This window comes from Podarcis pityusensis (assembly GCF_964106645.2).
Source record: "Podarcis pityusensis genome assembly, chromosome: 14".
Classification (NCBI taxonomy): Eukaryota; Metazoa; Chordata; class Lepidosauria; order Squamata; family Lacertidae; genus Podarcis; species Podarcis pityusensis.
The window spans coordinates 48,747,110-48,766,306 of record NC_138039.1 but is presented as its reverse complement, the minus strand read 5'-3'; the positions used below and the strand labels follow the sequence as shown (position 1 = coordinate 48,766,306).

General features: G+C 42.0%; 1 protein-coding gene across 1 annotated transcript in view; it reads right to left on the bottom strand.

The window, feature by feature from the left end:
* Nucleotides 1–1,129: 1,129 nt before the first annotated feature.
* TBC1D2B (TBC1 domain family member 2B) overlaps nucleotides 1,130–19,197 on the bottom strand; it is a 36,178-nt gene continuing 18,110 nt past the window's right edge. The window contains exons 6-13 of the mRNA XM_080980698.1: nucleotides 18,197–18,592; nucleotides 17,075–17,185; nucleotides 16,237–16,430; nucleotides 13,224–13,718; nucleotides 11,860–11,977; nucleotides 11,072–11,257; nucleotides 9,979–10,100; nucleotides 1,130–5,266 (exon numbers count right to left, since the gene is read on the bottom strand). Of these exons, the coding sequence (XP_080836824.1) occupies nucleotides 5,071–5,266; nucleotides 9,979–10,100; nucleotides 11,072–11,257; nucleotides 11,860–11,977; nucleotides 13,224–13,718; nucleotides 16,237–16,430; nucleotides 17,075–17,185; nucleotides 18,197–18,592 (1,818 nt within the window). The 3' untranslated portion in view covers nucleotides 1,130–5,070. The remainder of the gene's footprint in view (nucleotides 5,267–9,978; nucleotides 10,101–11,071; nucleotides 11,258–11,859; nucleotides 11,978–13,223; nucleotides 13,719–16,236; nucleotides 16,431–17,074; nucleotides 17,186–18,196; nucleotides 18,593–19,197) is intronic.

Sequence of the window (19,197 nt, the reverse complement as noted above, 5' to 3'; positions counted from 1 at the left end):
CCTGTTGCTAAGCCACAAAGTACTTCCTTGTGCTAATGGAAGTACTTTGTTGGCTACCATTTCTTAAACTGGGCTTGAACCAGAGAGGGTTGTTCTCTGTAAAGTCGGGAACAATAGATACCCTATTGCTTTGTATCATGGACAAGCTCCCATAAGCCCTCACTTCAGGGCCTTTTCTGTGGTGGCATGAAAACTTAGCAAAACTTCCTTCAGAAGGAGTCTTGCCAGCCTTGTTCTACTAAATTTTTAAAGAACTAAGTGAAAGGCCTGGGAAAAACGTCTCGGCCTGAAACCCCAAAGTCACCAGAAGGCTGGAACCAAAATCCCAGTGTCTTAGCATCAAGAAAATGCTGGGCTGGAGGCCCCACTTGGCGTATCTTTTAAAATGGTCCACCAGCCGCACCAAATTAACTGGCGCTACTGAAAAACAAGGTGTGTCAAGCATGATGGAAAGTAAAATGACAATGTTACTGCCATCACTGAGATGGGCACCCTGACCATCACCAGCATTTAAATTGGATCACTCCTTCCCGAGTCTCCTCTCAATGGCAGCAGGTAACATTCTGGCACTGGGGCAGAGAAGTTTAATGTCAGGGACTGGCTGGACAAGGAAGAGTGGCAGCAGCCAGTGGTCCAGGAGGCTCCTGACGGGGAAGGGGATTCTGAATCAGGTTCAGGGGGTGGGAAAGGGAGGAATCATTGGCAGAGAGTGAAAGTGAAGGGGAGAAGTTTGAGTAGCCACAGACACTGGTAAGAGAAGGAGCAGGGGTTGCATCTCCTGCAACAGAGTCCTGATTCCGCTCCTTCCCCTCCCCCACTTCTCAGCACAGGAAAGAAGGGTTGAGAAAACGCTAGAACATGGCTGTGTGAAGAATCTCAGGCTTCCTCCAAAAGGATGTATATGCTGGTCTTCCGCCCACTGTCATCCCCACCGGCCACATCAACTGCTGCTCCCCAGACCAAGCTCTTCCCAGGCAGAGTAATATTTTGCTCCTATTGGTACCGAATGAGGCTTAACTACCCCCCAGAACCTTCTGGCCTGAAGGCCCTGGAAAGAATCCCAGAACACCCACGCAGGATTTAAAATAGCTATTAGTCTCAATTTTAGCAACAAAGTCAAACTAAAGCATTACAAAATTACTGATTTTTATTGTTTTTGGCAAAGATTTCCAGTACAGAACCAGGTTACATTTCAAGGATGCAACCCATTCATTGTGCCGCATCCCTGGTTGTTTCTAATACATAATACTTCCCAAGGGATGAGTTAAGAGCTGTACAAAAGTTTAACAACACCAAAAGAGAAACAAGTTTTTAAATTTCTTCATGAGGGACTAAAGCAAAGCATGATTATGAATGTGTTTGTCAAATTGACTACATAGTGGTTTGTAATGGCTCGGACAAACGACAAGCCTAATTCCTCGTGCTAATGCAGAAGACAACTACAGTGTAGCTGTAGGAAGAGGAAAGAGTTGTTCAAGTTCAATGTTTGACAAGGGACTTTCCACTAGGAACATGTTCCATGTAAGCCCCACTCAAAAGAGGAAGGCTCATCCACACTTCCTATTCATTTTAGCCAGGCTTGCACGAAAGATGCTCCAGATCAGCCCTGGCCAACTCAGCGCCCTCCAGATGTTTTGGACTACAACTCTCATGAGCCCCAGCATTGTATGGGTGTGCTGGCTGAGGCTAATGTGAGTTGTAGTCCAACACACATGAAAAGCTCCAGGTTGGCAAATGCTGTTCTAGATGAAGGGCACTGGGCATGATCAGTTTCTGCCTACTGAGTAGCACTTGACAACTATAGAGAAAATCTGCCTACTGTGCAGTACAGGGCTAGGCATGTACTGCTTGATCCCCATTCTCTCTGCCTCTAGCGTAATAAAAAATTGGTCTGTGATTTGGAAACTTGCACAAACGGCTTCAGCGGTGTGGATTATACAATACTTATAAGAGAAATCATGCATAAGATACTTTGCATATATAATATGTAACACATTTTGAAATTCTTTACAAAAAAAGAAAGAGTAACAGAAAAACCTCATTGCAGTAAATGAGACCTGAAAAAGATGGCACATATTGGGCGGTGGCGGGCAGGGGGGTGGGGAGGTTGTTCAAACTTTCTTTGTTGAACTCTGCTCTTAGGTTTTCAAATATTAGCCTACAGTTTGAGGCTTGGAATCATCTCACAGAACTGTGGTCTATCTCACGGATTTGATTTCTAGGCCAGCATACAAATGTCAGGCAGCAGGAGCTTCTCATCCAATTTCCAAACCGGGTCCACACCCCCCCCCCCGGGGGGGGGGGACAACAACTCTTTCACGTGTGAGTGCAGGTGCACTGAACATAACCGTCTTTGCAGTGGGAATAACAGCATTTGCAATAATCCTTTTTTTCTGTTTAACTAGTTGAACATCCTTAACAATCTGGTACTAGTAGACTCAAAGATGCTACAAAACTGAGGAGGATTTGCAGCAGCCTACAAAATAACATTGGCACAATGGGTGCTGTCTTCACTCTCCACCATCACCTATGTTTAGTTGCTTGTGAGAATTCTTCAAACATACAAAAGTCAGGTGTTCACTATCCAAACTACTATTCAAATTAGGAGTTTCAAAGAACACAGATGGATCCCCTTTAACAAGCAAGTGCTAAGAAAACAAAAATATTCTACCCCACATTTGGTTTGAGACTCTTTCAGCCCTATCAGAAGACAGTTAAGAAAATCTGACAGCCTGGCATAAATTCAAGTGCCTCCATCTGTGGGTTTCAACACTCCTTACAACAGGAATTGGAGATACAGTACCTGTAATACTACACGGAGGAATCTTAGTATTATTCAGGTACAATGTGTTTAAAAACGGTAAGTGGAATTAATGTGTTCCGAGGCCCATCTGTTCAGCTTGCACTGTATCTATCTCCTGTGTCCTCCCTTGCTTGCCCCACAGATGGTTCTGATCCTGCCGTCAAAGGAGAGTGTTGCCTGTTAGTACCAAGCCAACATGCCACATGAAATAGAGTGAAATAAAATGGTACATTCTTGCACTGCTATCAGCACAGGTGAAAATTTCATGGCCAAAATATTCCCTAGCTCCAACAACCTCACAACGAAATTGTCAATTAATGATACATTTTAGAAACCATCAGAAAGAGGATGGCAACAGTCTGGAAAAAGAGGCTTTATAACATGCTCACAGATTCTTGCACATAGGTAGAGAGGTGCTCTTTCTCTCCGCATTCCCTGCACGCCACTCCTGCAAACGATCTCTAAGCCTTTGCTGTCAAGAGCAGCTTACAAGGCGGCAGGGGAGGAAACTGTTCTTCAGAAAAAGGAATCTTGACTGCAGGCCACTTGTTGGATGAAGGTAAACATTCTCAGGGCTGAAAAGGCCATGGCAACTTTTGGAAGGGCAGCATGTAAGGAAGGAATTCTTTTTTACATGAATAATAAAATTATTATTATTATTGCATTCATATCCGTGTCTTCTAATGAGGACAAGGTGGGGTATTACTTTTCCCTTCTCCCCACTGTAGTCTACCATTTTTTCTTGAGAATTATACTGCCTAATAAAAAGGCACATCAAGTGTGGGAAAGATGAAGGGGGGGTGTCTCAGCACAGCCATCTTTAATAATGAAAAAGAACACCCATCCCCCAAAGTAATGAACCGTCTGCCTTCATTTTCTCCAGGTTCATCAACTGTATCTAAGATAACACATACTTCTGCAAAGGTCAGAATAATACAATAGAAGGAATCCACCTGTAATTTCACTGGCGTTAAGTTTCAGCAAAATGACAGGAGCCAAGCACCTAAAAATGTGCAACAGAAAGAAGTACAGAGGTGCAAAAAGAAAAAACAAGTTTAAATATTATCAGAAATTAAACCTTTCATAAGAGAAAGCAAATACACAATTCACATTGTTTGATTCTTCTAGGGTTAATCTATGCCAAACCTCTCTGTGGCAGAAAAATCAGGTGAATTTATAGCACTTTCACAGGTCATTAAGTGAAATCAACATGCCTGCTTAGTTGAGCAATCTGCCACTGATTTAAAAAAAAAATAATGCTTCTCAATATAAATCTCCAAGGTCTAAGGGCTCATTGGGATTACATGGAGGGGGAAGCCCATCAGGCAAGAGCACCCTCACCTGGCCAGAACAGGTAGGTGCCGGAAAAACACAACATATCCTTCTGCCATCCTGGAGAGGGTTCCTATGCCTTTAAGAGTATCATGTAAGCGAGAAAGCACCATTTCCTTCATTCCTGTAGTATCCAGAGAAAACTTTTCCAGCAGAACTACTTCTTGCCTTCCAGTTCTTAAAGAGAGATAGACCAATGGTGTCCAAGGCAGCCTTATTAATAGTTCTCAAGGTGCTCACTTAGCACTATGTGAAAACAGACTTCAGCAATTCTTCTTGCTAAAAACAGAGCCACTAGGACTAATGGAATGATGTCTTCAGAGGACTTTGCTTCCTGGCAAAAGCACTGAAAGGCTTTTGACTGGCCTCATGAGGCCTCTTCACATTTTCATAGTTTTGAAGTACGTGCACAGATATGCTGAAGATCTGTCAATATTTGGGCTGGTTTTAAACAAACAGATGGACTGCCAATGCTAGTTGGCAAATGAAAAATGCCAGCTTAGTTCAATATACTCATGCTAATGAGGCTAATGAGGAGTGATTCTCCCAAATGGATTTTGGGGCAGGGGAAAGAGTGGGGAAAGCAACTGGGAAATAAGTGTAAGATGGTGGATATTAAAAAGATTAAGGACTTTGTGCTACTGCTTCCTATGTGTAGGCACTTCAAAAATGAGTCCTTCAAAGAAGGGGGAAAGTGGCAGCTCAGATGCAAGGTGCAAGAAAAAGTGCTCTTTAACACTCTGGCAAAAAAGGTAAACAGAAAGAGAAATTTTGGTGGGGGGTGGAGATTTCTGCAACGGCATGCTAAAGACTTGGAAATCTGTCCTGCAAATTTCCAACTGACGTTGCTTAGTTTTGCTGGATCCGTAAGGAAGAGGCCACTCCACAAAACTTTGGTCAAGCTTCCAGAAAGAGTCTTGGCCCCTGGGGGTTCCTCAACCATCTTCTTCATCATCACTAATGAGGTCCCTTTTATCTGGGTTAGTTTCCCGCTCACGCAAGAAGTCTTCCCGAATGGCTTCAAGTTCCATGAGCTCCAGGCGGACTTTCTCCAGGTGGTAGGCCCTCCGATTTCTTATCTGGCGCAATGGAAAGGGATTCAGATCCCCAAAAGCAATACTGATGAGTTTCCTGGAATAAAAAAAAATAGAAAATGCAGATGACCAACCACATTCCTTTAAAGAGTTTGTTGTGTAATCCACCAAAGTTCAGTCCCAAACAGATTTCAGCAGTTGCAAGACACTCCCAAAACTCTTCTCTCAAGATCAAGAGCACAAAACTCATGAACAAATGATAACCAGGGACGGGGGAGCCTGGCATAGGAAGGAAACAAGGTTGGAATGTGGCCATGGTTGGGAAAAGGTTGAGAAACACTGGGCTAGACTGTAGGAGGAGAGCCTCACCTTTCCCACATATTGAAACAATATGGAATAGATGAGGTCTTAAAGTTTCTGCTTCTCATGGAGCTGAAAAAGTACACAGAACCCTTTCTAAAGGGCAACGAAGTGTAAACCCACTAAAGATGTGGAAGGAGTGTGCAAAAGAGATGATTCCCCCCTCCCCCCGCTGCCTAAGTTTGTCTAGTTAAATCATAGGTGGCATAAAGTAGATTGGGAGTGATCTGCAGTAGATTAGCAAGGATTTCTGACTCCCACAAAGCAGATTCTGCAAGTTAGAAGTCTGTTGACCTCAAATATGTATCATTCAGTGCAAGCCCACAAACCTACTTGGGTAGCTTTGCTAAACAAAACAAAAACCTCTCTCACGTTCCTAAATTTAACTGGACACACAATTTGCAAATTCAAAATTGCTCAAATGCTTCCAGCTTGCAGAAATTAGTTGCAGCTCCAAGTCTAGATGCAGTTTACAAAGAGAGGAAGTTTCATGTTTCTGAGAAGTATGAAGCCATGCTTGGTCTACTCAAGCAGTGCTGTAGGTTCCAGCTGTTTCTCATCATTCTGTCTCCTTTGTTTATGATGAAACATTTCATCTGTCATGGCAGAGAGGAACTGGATGCTGTTTGCTTATTTCCCCCTAGAATCTGCCTAGAAGTATACATCATTTTCAAAGGTAAAAAACAAAGAACTACAACTTGAAAAAAAGAAACAAGGCATGTACTTTTGTAAATAAAGAAAATATTCTATCTATCTCTGCCTAGAAAAAACTTCGTGCTGTTTCAGTGTAACTTCACTGTATTCAATGAACCTAAATGCACATTTATCAGGAAGATGAGCTCCTGCAGCATTTCCCCATAATTCTCCCATTACTTACGCATCACAAAATCTTAAAGAATACTACTTTGTGTGTAAAATGGGCATGGCTAGTTTCTGTATTATAGTAAAAGTTTTGTATTTGCGTTAGTACTGTAATGTATGATTGGGGTCCACATAGTGGAGGCAGGAACAGCATAAACAATGACATCAAGTCTATGAAGAGTTCAGAAGTCTGGCTGTAGCTAGTTGAATTTAGTCAGCCAGGGGGTGCTGTATTCCAGCACCATAGATAGTGCTTGAAAAGGACTGACTGCTTTAATTGGGAATGGGAGGTTTCCAGAGAACTTTGCTAGGTCAACAATGCAAAAGTCAGGTCAGGTTTCTAAACCCCGGCCTTCAGGAACAAACATAGCACATTGAGCTTGACACCTACAACTTAGGAACACGGCTATCACTGGAATTTTTGAGATCTTGTTGGACTGCTTAGTGGTCAGCAACCTCAAGTACCTGGGCCTGTACATTTCAAAACAAGAAAGAACATGCAATGTAAGTTGGTTGAAAGTCTTCTGAGAAGAGGAGAAGGCAGTTCATCTGTTTCTGCCAAAAACCTGAGGTGTCACTCCTGGGGGGAAAATCTGGGACCAAGCTACTCCTGTGTTGAGTTGCCTTTTAAACACTCACCACTCCACTTGCCAGAATTATCAGGACATAATCAGACATGTACCTTCAAGAAGTGACTAGGAATGTATCCCTTTTCACTGGGGTCACAATGCACTACTCCAAACATCTACTCCCAACATCAACAATGCACTACTCCCAACATCAACTTGCCTAATGTTCAAATGATCTTCTGAAGTCCTTCTCCAAGTGCCCCCACAGGGGGTGAAAATAAGAGACAGAGCCTGTTTGGTCATGGCACCGTCTGTGGAATGTTCTCCCCACTGCCAAATCTTATGTCTTCCCAGCCCCAGGTGAGTGGAACACTTATCACCTAACTAGGCATTTAATAATGTTGGATATATCTATTTAATGCTGCTTTTAAGGTTTTAATTGTATTTATAAGCTGTCCTGTCAGCTGTAGAATACAGTCGTACCTTGGAAGTCGAACAGAATCCATTCTGAAAGTCCGTTCAACTTCCAAAACATTTAAACACCAAATCGCAGCTTCTGATTGGCTGCAGGAAGCTCCTGCAGCCAACCAGAAGCCGTGGAAGCCCTGTCAGACATTTGGCTTCCAAAAATAGTTCGCAAACTGGAACAGTCACTTCCAGGTTTGCGACATTCAGGAGCCAAAACATATGAGTTCCAGGGCATTTGACAACCAAGGTACAACTGTAGAAGGATGGAGAAGATTAAAAATAAATACTGTTTACATTTCCTTTTGCCTGCTCATAGTTTAATATAAATGCTAATTTAAAGCTTTTTAAAGCCCAGGTTGTTCAAATTAGACCTAAAATTTTCCCCTCTTTTTCTTAAGGCCTTTTCCTGTTGTGGCACCCATCTGTGGAAAAGCAAGGCATGTCAGGCTCCATCATTATACTGCTTTAGGTAGTTGTAAGAGTCTGGGTTTTTTAGGTAGCCAGCCAGATACATGTTTAATCTGCTAGTTTTGTGTCTCCTTTTGGGTTAATATTGTTTTATAGATTATAAATGTTGTATATAATGTGTTAATATGACATCTGCTGTAATTGTGATGTTTAGCTTATGTCAAGGTGGCAACTGGGAGCCGGTCAGCAATAACTCACCAGGTGTCACTAAAGTTAACTCTTTATTCAAAGAAGCAGCAAAACGACTCAGGTCTAGTGAGCACAGCACCTCTTCCTGTATTTCTGAAACAATGCCTGTAAGTGGTGTCTCCTGATCTCAAGGTAATTGCAGCAGTAGCTCTTTACATATCTATCTGTAATGTAGTGGCAGTGGCAGAAAGCAATCGCTAGGTGGTGTGCTTGCTTCCAATGCAGCTTTGCTATAATGAGGGCTTCTGATATACAATTTATAATGAGCACTTAGCGTTAGATGCCACTATAAATCTATCAATATAATGAAGAAGACTATAAATCTACTTGCATAATTAGAAGTTGGCATCAGCCAGAGGCTAGCCAGCTGGCCTGATAAGGAAAGGAGTCAACTGTGCGACAGGCCTACCTCAACCCAGCCATGAAGCTGGCACCCAGACATGAACTTGGTTCATGCCCGAAAATATGAAGGAAGGAACATGTACATCATTAAGAGCACCTGCACAGCCAGCTATTGAGCCTGCCCAGTGTCTATAAATGCTACCCATCTCAGCAAAGGAGGGAGTTCCAGAAGAAGCACTGAAGAACCGAGGAACGAGAGGGAGAAGAACTGAAGGCGAACTGAAGAGGAACTGAAGAATCAGCAGTGCAGGGACCAGCTCACTTACCACCTGGGTGTGTGACCTGCCCACCAGCCTGAAGGGTTGGCAGCAGTCTCTTAGCAGCTGGCAGGGAGTGCAGTTGAGCTTATATGATTATTTATCTTTATCTGTCTCTATAACTGTTTGTATTTGTGCTTAGAGTCTAGCTTATAGTGTCATATTATTAATATTTATCAATTAATAAACTGCCTTCTTCTTTACCTGGTGGTCTATTGGTTTTCCATCTGCTGTGATTGAAAAGAACCTATTGCCTGCACCTAGCTCTAAGAACTAGGCTAGGCAGCTGGTAATACACTTCCCAGTAGGTCTTGCCCCAATGAGGCAGTTGCAAGGATTGAAGGTCCTTGCCTTTCCACTGCTCTCTAAGTCTCCTCCTCCCCCAGGTTCTTCTGAAGCAACCTGAGACTTCTTCTCCTTGTCTGTCTTTGCTCTGCCCTCTTCATAACTCTTCAGGTTCTGGGAGATATGAAGGGAGGGGAGCTGGTCTCAGCAGATAGGCCTGATCTCTGCCCTTTGCCCCCTACCTTCTAGCCTCCACTTCTGCCTCTGATTCTGGACTGTCCTCTGGCACCGCCTCTTCCTACTCACTAAACCCTGTTGCCTCTTCAGCTTCCGACACCTCCTCCCCCCAGTCTTCTCCCTCTGACCACTCATGGTCATCCCACCAACAATCCCCTGGCTCTGGGTCTTCTTCCCTTGTGGGTTCCCCAGCTGGTGCTTCCCACCACTCTTCATCCAGCCGGTCAATGACAGCTTATTTTTTAGTTGCTGCTTTGCTAAGAGTATTTTATAGGTTGTAATTGTTTTATTGATTATTTGTTAATTGTTTTACATTATTTATGCTGGATTTGTGATGTTATTGCTATTTATTGTTTATAAGCTGCTTTGGGAATCATTTGAATAAAAAGCAGCATAGAAACACAACAAATCAAATCAAATGAATCAATTTTGATGGTTGTTCTGGAATTGTTGTTTGTTTTCAGTTTGTTAATGTTCGGTTGAATTATAGGGCTTCAAATGAGAATTATTGTTTGTTTTATACTATTTTGTTACCAATTTGTTAGTTGCCTTGAGTTTCTTTGGAAAGTTAGGCAGCACAGAAAACTTTACACTAAATTGTTTTAATTTGAGCTCATGGAATGAAGGTCAAGTCAGAGACTTGAATAAAACCAAAACAGAACATAGATATTCTTTCTAAGCAAGCAGTTTCCAACTTCCAAAAAGGCCCTTACCTAGCATCAAGGACTGTGCGAGTGAAGTATCTGAGGTACTTGAATATGGACATCGAGTCTTGCTGTTTTAAGATTTCCTCCTCTTTGTATTTAAAGAGCGCCAAAGCAAACCGGAACATTACCTAAATGTTTGACAAACATCAGGTTACAAGAGAATGAGCAGTGTTTAAAATTCCCTGCCACTTCAGTTAACTGCATGGAAGAGATCACCAACTATGTAGGCCACAAAAGCCTCATCACCTCAACTACTAGAAAATTATGGTTAGTCTCGCTTCCCACTCTGTTGGCTTCAGAAACTCCATGAGGCACTGCCCACATGCATTCAAGGCACAAGGACTAGAACCCTGGTTTTCACAAGGAAAGCAGAGATTGGTGAGATGTTTAATTATAGTGCAACAACAGAGTCTCATGGAATTCACACAAAACTATTTGTCAATATCCTTCCAGAGGTAAATTTAGTTCATCCTATCAAATTCTCTAAGCAGTATGAAAGATAGTCTTCAGAAAACATTAACACTTAATAGTCTGGTTTGGACATAACACTCAACTACTGTGAACAAGACTCAGGCTGTTCATTCATTCCCCTTCCTCTCCTCTCCTCCCCTTCCCCTGGCTTGGCTGCAGTTTAGCATTATGTCTAAACCCTAAACAGTGATTAATCCGAACTACAATATATTGAAACAAGTCAACTTCATAAACCAAGGTTTGAAGATGGTTTCAGTAAGTCATAGTTGACTGGACACAGCTGGCCAGGGTGCAGCCATAACATTAAACTGCAGTTAGTTAAAACAGAAACCAAAACTTCCTATCTACACATGGCTGTATCATAGCTTAGTCTGAACATTGCCAGCAATTCAATTTCTTTCCTCAAGCAATTGTTTCATCAGCAGTCATTAAAGATACAGGGCACAACCTAGCAGAAAATTATCCTACCCAAGGCACATGGAAATGAATGGGACAACTGAGCTACTGCACAGCTCCTATTCATTTCACTAATGTTTGGCAGGAGAACATCCCACTGGGTGGCATCTCAGCTCAGCTTTACCCACAGGTTTTACAAACATCAGGAAACATTCAGGGTTACGCCATGTACCTTTGGCCCCTCGTACAAAAAAGAGTCCCATATCTTGAAGAGTATGTCGCTGACCACACTGTCTACAAACACAACAAGGAACCAGTTGAAGGTGATGAGCGAGTAGTCCACTCTGTATTGCTCAAAGTGGGCATGCAGCCGAGGGAGTTTCTCACTCATCAAGTCCTTGAAGACTCTCTGGTCAACCTAAAGGAGTGCAAGACAAAGGAAAACTCATTCAGAAAAAATGGAACAAACGGTACTATCTTTTTTAAAAAAAATAAAATGGCAGCCTCACACACAAGGCCTTAAAGGAGGGTGACTGAATCTCTAATGCCAGAGCAAACTGGTATCTGATTAAAAAGGTGGAATTTAAAAGTAGGGATAATTTCTATAGAACAAGAACCCCATATGCAGAAATATAATATACACTGGCAGAAGGGACATTATCAGTGTGAAAGAGCAAAAATCTAAATACATACAAGCTGACTAGTATGTCTAATTCTCAAAAAAAGCATGTGGCTCATAACCAAAAGAGCCAGATTGCAGCTGGAGATTCACGTGACTGGATGTTTTTACATGCAAAACAAAAGGAAAGACTTCCTGTGTGTAATAATCTACCAAGTCAGGGCAACAGGTTCTAGCCTAACTTCCATTTCAGTATGTGAGTTTTCTATATGCAGGGATGTGTATTTGTTGTATGTATGGAGAAAGAGCTTATCGCTAAAGCCCCAACCAAGATTCCTCTTCTGGTGTTTGAGAGAACTAGGCCTTCAGAGGCTGAATTTGCATGCCGGCACACTCCATACCTGGGAGCCTAGTAAGGTTTTAGTATAATAGTCCCGAGGCATGAAGACCTCCACTATTGTAACTAGGCACCAAAAGGCATCTTCTTGCTCCAAGTAGAGAAGTGCAATTGCCACCAGTCTGAAAGACAGAAGATAAAACAGAACAATCTCATATTGCAAAACTGCAAGAGTCTGGGTGCCATTAAAACTGATGCTGGAAAGTGATTGGCACTAATATATGCATCGACCACAGAGAAGGGCTAAAACGAGCGCTGCTTGGCTTGTTTAAACATATATGCATACGTATTTCACCAGCTTCATCTGGTTCACCAGCTGCGGCAATAGAGGCTTTAGCTACAAATCTAAGAGATATCCAAATTCAGGGAACTGAACATAAATTAAACCCATTTGCACACGATCTGCTAAAATGTTCTATGATCCTAAAAGAGCTCTCTTGCCTCTACAGCAGACTCTTAGTATGTCTGCTAAGGTTGCTGGGTGTGTGTGGGTGTGGACTAGATGACCTTCTACAATTCTATGAAAAATTAATTAAAACAAATCAGTGATGTTTCCTATTTCGATGATTTCAGAACACAACTGGTTACACTCTAATCCTGGTTTTAAATTGCTATGTGGTGGATTCAGATATCTCAAAGTAGTAAAATCATGGAGTTATGTCAACTTTACTGAAGGAATTTTGGGGATCTTGACAAAAGGCTACAGAAGCATTTAAATTTAAGTTGGTTAGGCGAAATTGCAGCTGTGAAGGTGTGCATTCTTCATAAATCTCTTATTTTTCTTTCAGGTCCTGCCCATAACTATCCCTCTTTCTCAATTGGCTCAATGGCAACACTTGATTAATAATTTTATTTCAGGAGGTAAAGAAAGCAGGGTGTGCTGTCTAACCCTGTATTGACCAAGAACTAAGGGAGGTCTTGGTGCCCCAAATCTTAAGTTGTATTTCCAATGCTTTCCAATTAAAACAGTTGACACATATGATTAATAACTCAGCTTCAACTCTATGGGCCAAAATGGAACTGGAACCTTTGCAACCCTCTCTTAACACCTTACCCATCCTGAAAACTTCATGGGCTCACATGAGCAAAATAAGTAATCTGTTTCTACAGCTGACCCTTTGAATATGGCATAAATGGCAATCACATTTAGCTCATTTGCCATCGCCTTTAACTCCTATTTTAGACCACCCAGCCTTTTGCTTTAACAATAAATATCACCAGTTCATATTGTGGAGATAAAGGGGAATCTCTATGTAATTTATGTTTCTCCTCTCATAACAAAATGACAATAAATATTTCTTTAAAAAATAAATAAATAAAAGTGAGATATGCCAAATGACTACAGAAAATGAAGAAAACAGATTCTACCTGTTGAGACCCTGGCAATATCCTATGTCTGGGTTTCGCCAAGAAAATGCAAGCAAGACATTCCGCAGCTTCTGCACTCCTTCAGATGTCAGAGAAGAGTAATGCTTGTTGTTGGGCAAAGTCCGCAGAAGATCTAGCTCTATCTGCTTTGAAGCCGGGTTCTGCTTCTTCAGGGCATTCTGAAGCAGTGATTGGAAGTAGCCTGGGTCCATGTGTTCTCTGAACTTCTTTACATGAAGGCCAATGCACCATTTCCACATCTGGGAGCGGTGGGCATGCGGAATACCATACCGAATGAGGTTCTTGAGTTCCACAGAACGCACCATCTCCCTGTTCATGGTGCTAGCCAGATAGTTCTCCCACTTCACCCCTGTGGACATCTCCTGGTTTTCAGTAAGGGAGAGAGATTTCAGATCCAAGGCCCGAACCTTCGCTACCAGCTTCTCTTCCTCATCATCCTCTGGGACTGTCTGAAACCCATAAATATCATATTCACTGTAAAGGAGAGAGAAATCTGATTAACTGGGAATCTTTAGGAATGAAAAAAAACTCAAGCAAGAGAAAGGTGATATTCTGGAAGTTTGCTATCTCTTTTGTGAGCTCAGAAAAATGAACTAAGTTCCCCCCCCCTCATTCTGTTAACTCATTCATTTTAGTAAGGGAGTAGATGGCGCTGTGGTCTAAAACACTGAGCGTCTTGGGCTTGCTGATCGGAAGGTCAGCAGTTTGAGTCCGCGTGATGGGATGAGTTATTGTTGCTCTGTCCCGGCTCCTGCCAACCTAGCAGTGCGAAAGCATATCAGCGCAAGTAGATAAATAGGTACTGCTGTGGCAGGAAGGTAAATAGCGTTTCCATGTGCTCTGGCACTCGTCACAATGCCCTGTTGCACCAGAATTGGTTTAGTCATGCTGGCCTCATGACCCAGAAATCTATCTGTAGACAAATGCCTTGGCCTGAAGTGAGATGAGTACTGCACCCCATAGTCAAGTTTGACTGGACTTAACTGTCCAGGAGTCCTTTACCCTTATACCTAAAGGGTTGTTGTTGTTTGTTTGTTTGTTTATTGTGAACTTATCCATCTTCTTTTAAGCCACTGTCTCAAAGCAATTTGCATATAAGGTAATTATGAACAGTGAAAAGTACAAAGCCTACAAATACATTTAAAACAAGACAAAAACCCTAGCAAATGGACAGCAATGGGAAAGACCTGGGAAAGCCTGTCAGAACACAAATATCTTCAATTGTTTCTGGAAAGTTAAATAGTGGGAGTCTGTCATATCTCAACAAGAATACTATTTCATAGAGCAGGGGTGACCACCCTGAAAGTCTTGCTCTAAGATCTTTGGGTTTTGCAGGAGAAATTCTTCTGCAGACTACAGCAATCTACTGGATGTATAAGGTGGTCTCTTACACTGATTTAACACTTCAAAGCATATGTGACAGATTTAATAGCAAAATAATTGCCAATGACAATGCTGAGGATTTAATTACACCTGTGCTCACCAAAATTATTGAATGGTAATGCCATCGCACTGTAAAATTAAAAGTTTCTAGTCTCAAACATTTTAACCATTATTTTCCAATGGCAAGGGATAGGACTCGGAGCTTGGAGCTTCTCCATCCTCCCCTTTCCCAACAGAACTCAGTGATCGTCCTTCACCTCCAGTTTCCTGTCTCCTGTTTTAGAGAATATTTCCAAATATCTTGTGAACCATCCTGAAATCTTTTGGTGAAAGATGGTATATGATATGATATGATATTATTATAGTATATTATAATTATTAAGTTACATACTTTGGTAAGTGTTCAGACAAAAAATTTCTCAAGTTAGAAAACATGCTGATTATACTTGAGTTACTTAAGTTAATCCAGGCTTTGCAACTAATTATTTAAGGGATGGTACACCCCTCTTTCACACACACATTGAACCCACAAAATGTTTACAAATATTTAAGGGGTCATCTTGCCAGGGAGGTTGCAGAAGTTCTAGCTCAGAGCAGCTCACCCTAAAAAGCTGTTAAATTCAGTCCCACTGTTCCCCAAAGAAAATACAATGCTACTGGCACCCATTCCAAATGCAGAAGTAAAGAAAGTATTTGGCATTGGTGTCTTAACATTACACAACACTTCACACAAGAACATAGGAAACTGCCTTCTACCAAGTCAGACAAATGACCAGCTAGCACAGAACTATCTAAGGCACATGCTTTGCATGCAGAAGGTCTTAGGTTATGCCTACAGCATCTCCATGGAGAGAAGGGAAGCTCTAGAATTCTGGAGTCATTGCCAGTCAATGTTTTTCTTCCCCTGGTAATTGCTTTTATGTTCACTTTCTAGTACACAAAATGCAGTAATATCAATAAAGAAAGAGAATAGATCAAAACAAGAAAGGAAAAGGAAGAAGGCTATGAGGAGAGAAGAGGGAGTGGTTAGTATACTAAAAATAGTAGAACTCCAGACAATTGTCCTTCATAAGTATATTATCCAAGAACTGCTGCCAGTCAGTGTTGACAATACTGAGCTAGATGGACCAATCATCTCACTCAGTGTATGGCATCTAAAGGCTACTCTACACCAATTCAGCACAAGCTCTCCAGGATTTCAGGCAGGGGATTCTCTCCTGGAAACTGAGGGACTGAACTCAGGCGCTCAACCACTGAGGTAGTTCCATAACTCTTACAACAGTCCTAACAACATGAGTCTTGTATTATCTTAGTACAGGTGGCAACCATTTTGCACAGAGGGCCCAGCCCCAGCCCCCATGTGTGCTGGTGGAGCATGCATACGTGCACCCCATTTCACCCCACCCCGATTCTGCCCTCTTTCGGGTCCAAAAGGACTGCCAAAGGGCAACCAGGCAAAGACATAGTTGCAGTTAAGAGATTTAAAACTGTGAGTGCCAGCTTAGTCCCTCAGCTGCTACACTGCACTAGCTCTCAGAAAAGGCTGTGGTGTTTTACTTTATTTATATAGTTGTATCAAATGTGAAGTTATCAAGAGTCTTCTGTTTACCTGACCATGTGAGGTTTGAAGTATGTCTGCTCCAGGTGCTCACTGCTGTCCACTTTCAAGGCATCTTCCAGGAGCTGGGTCACCACATCACGACAAGGACCCTGCTCCTCTGAGCAAACTGGGGTCTTCATCTCTTGAAGCAAGATAAGATACTTGCTTTCCACTTGGCAGAGCTTGGCTTCAAGGCTTGTATACTGCAGAGAATACACCAAAGAATTCTTTCAAATTGGCACTTGCAGAAACATTTCAGTGATGCATGGGAATCCATTTCAATAAGCGAGTGAGTAAGTGAGTGTATGCACCAGCTGTCCCTCTCCCATGAAGATAAAACAGGGTTGAGAAACCTGTCCCAGAGGCCAAATGCAGCTACCTACACCTCTTTAACTTTATGCCTGGGATTCTCCCCAGACCATAACACCTCCTCAAGTGCTTTTGCTTGGCCAGAATGCACGCCTCTTGGTTGTGTGGAAGGAGGATGTAGAGATGCGTATGTGCAGTAACTGATGATTTTTTGCATGGCTACAATCTCCTGCACAAAGGTAAGAGTCACATCCACATGCATCTGCCCTGCCCACAACTGCTGTGTGTCGCCTGGAAGGCTGCCCGTGAAGGAATGCTGCAAACCTAAGACTGAAAAAGGGTTCCCCACCTCTGAGATAAAACGAGGATGTTGCAATTCCAGAAAAAGACAGAGGGTTCTGCAAATCAGCATAACAATAAGTTTTAAGTTCCTCTTTCTATATATTGCTTGAAATTTTCACTTCTGGCAATGAAAGCTAGCAGGAGTTTACTTTGTGTCAAGTGAAAGATTTACAATGAGCATCTGTGTTAAGCTGACCTTTGTCATCAAGTCTCTTTCTCTGTTTTCAGCTGTTCTCCGTAAAGCAGACAGTTCTAGGATCTCTTTATTTAAAAATTTGTTCTGGTTTTTATAACCCTGAAGACTATCCTGTGAACAAAAGATATGGATAAATATAGGTTATTTAAAAAATATATTATGAGGAATACAAGCAGTAAGGACTAGTGAAGCTTGACCCAAGAAGCTCTACTTTTCTTGTGTTTTTAAAACAGTATATTGACACAGGGGGGAGGCAGTACAGTAATTCTGTACAAAGAAAGTGCTCAAGTGGGGAGGTAGATAGTCAAAGAACTGAAAGGCGTGCTATAAATTCCACTCATTAGAACTTGACACGGTGGACCATTTTAGGGCTAGGCCACTAGTAAAACTGTACTCTCCAATTTTGTACAACTACTGTATAGGGAAAATGAAATTCTAATGACAAAACAATGATCTGACTCACTGACTTCCAACTGTTGCTCAATCACTCAAGATCATGCTAAGTTTCTTGAGAAGCTCTACTTTAAAAATCAAATGTGTCTCAAGCATCAAGAAATAGGGAAGCAATGAAAGTTTATAAAAGAGTTCTATATTTTCAAATCATTAAGCTGTGACTGTTTCTGCTGGGCTCTGTCTTCCCTTAAGACTCTTCAGGTCTGAAGGTTGTCAAATAAGGCAGCATCTTGCCACATATATTGTCGCTCTCTCTTTAATCTGTATTTGTATCATGCTATATGTGTTCTCATGATGTTGCTCTTATGGCATTTTGTTACTTATTCATGGATGTGACCCCATTCCTTAAACCTTGTTTGCAAAACCTGTTGTGATCTGAGAATTGGGTCCCCTACAGCTCAACTCAGATAGATGCAATGCCAAAACATAGTCTGGCAAGTCAGGGCCACCTTCAAATGATCCTCATCCCACCTCTCTTCCATTCGCATTCTCTACTTGATAGTTTTTACCAACCAAACTTAGCCCTTGTGTCCAAAATTAGTGAAATGTGGTAAGTGCCTTGCTTCCAAACCAAGGTTCAAACTATTTCCTGAAAATATTCAGCCTACAGAAGGGCACATCACATGGAATTCGAAGGGCCTCCACTACTGAAGCAAAAATGTTCCTTACTTTCAGCCTGTCAAGCTCCTGCAGTTCTTTGTTGATGGAAGAAGACATGGGAGAATGGACTGATCCTCCACTCTGGCCAGATGACTGGCCCTCGCATTCACTCAGCTCCCTGGAAAGTTTCATGATCACTTCATCTTTGGCTTGAATGGTCTCCATAAGCATGCCCAGCTGCTCATTGAGCTCGCCCACCTTGCATTTCAAATTCTTTACTTCCTGCCGCAAACTGTCCTTCTCCAGATTAAGCTTTTCAAGCTGGTTGTTGAGACCCAATATCTGATTGTCTTTTTCATGAAGCAGCTCTAACTTATCTTTGGGGACTCCATCACAAAGATGCCCTACAAAATATTTGTCATACTGTGAAGATCTGACAGTCTGCTGCAGAAGCCGCACAAGTTCCTTTAAGGAGAAGGAAAAAAAGGATATTGGTGAACATGGGGGCATGTGCAAGTTAGATGTGCTTTACCTCTTAGCTACTGTTGATTTAAATTCCTCCTTTGACAACTTTTATATGCTTGTGCTTAATTATTTTTACTGAGAATATTTTTGTTTTCTTCCTATATACATCATGTTGCATCACATTGCAGTTTGCATGGCCACCATGCCAACTCCAGTGTGACAAATGGCATCCAGGAGGAAGGAGAGGTGCTTCACAGACTGGTTTAGTAAGCTACTCTGAAGCACCTGCCTCCATTAAATGCAGTTGCAACAAGCTTTAACCAAGCAATTCACAGAGGTTTAGCACAGCAGCTCTATTCTGAAGCAGGAGCAGGCTGGCGGGGGATGGGGGCTTTGGAAAGGGGTTGGCAGATAGACATGGTTGGTAAGTGGAGTGAGCAGAAGCAGTGGTGCCAATATTTTATATTTTTGTAAACCGCTTAGAGGTTTGCTTTACAACAAATAATAAACCAAATTTAAAAAAAAACTATTTGGTTAAATAAAAGATAAACTAGATCTGTGCAACCAAGAGGGCTCTTAACTTCCATCACTTGTGCATCTACCCC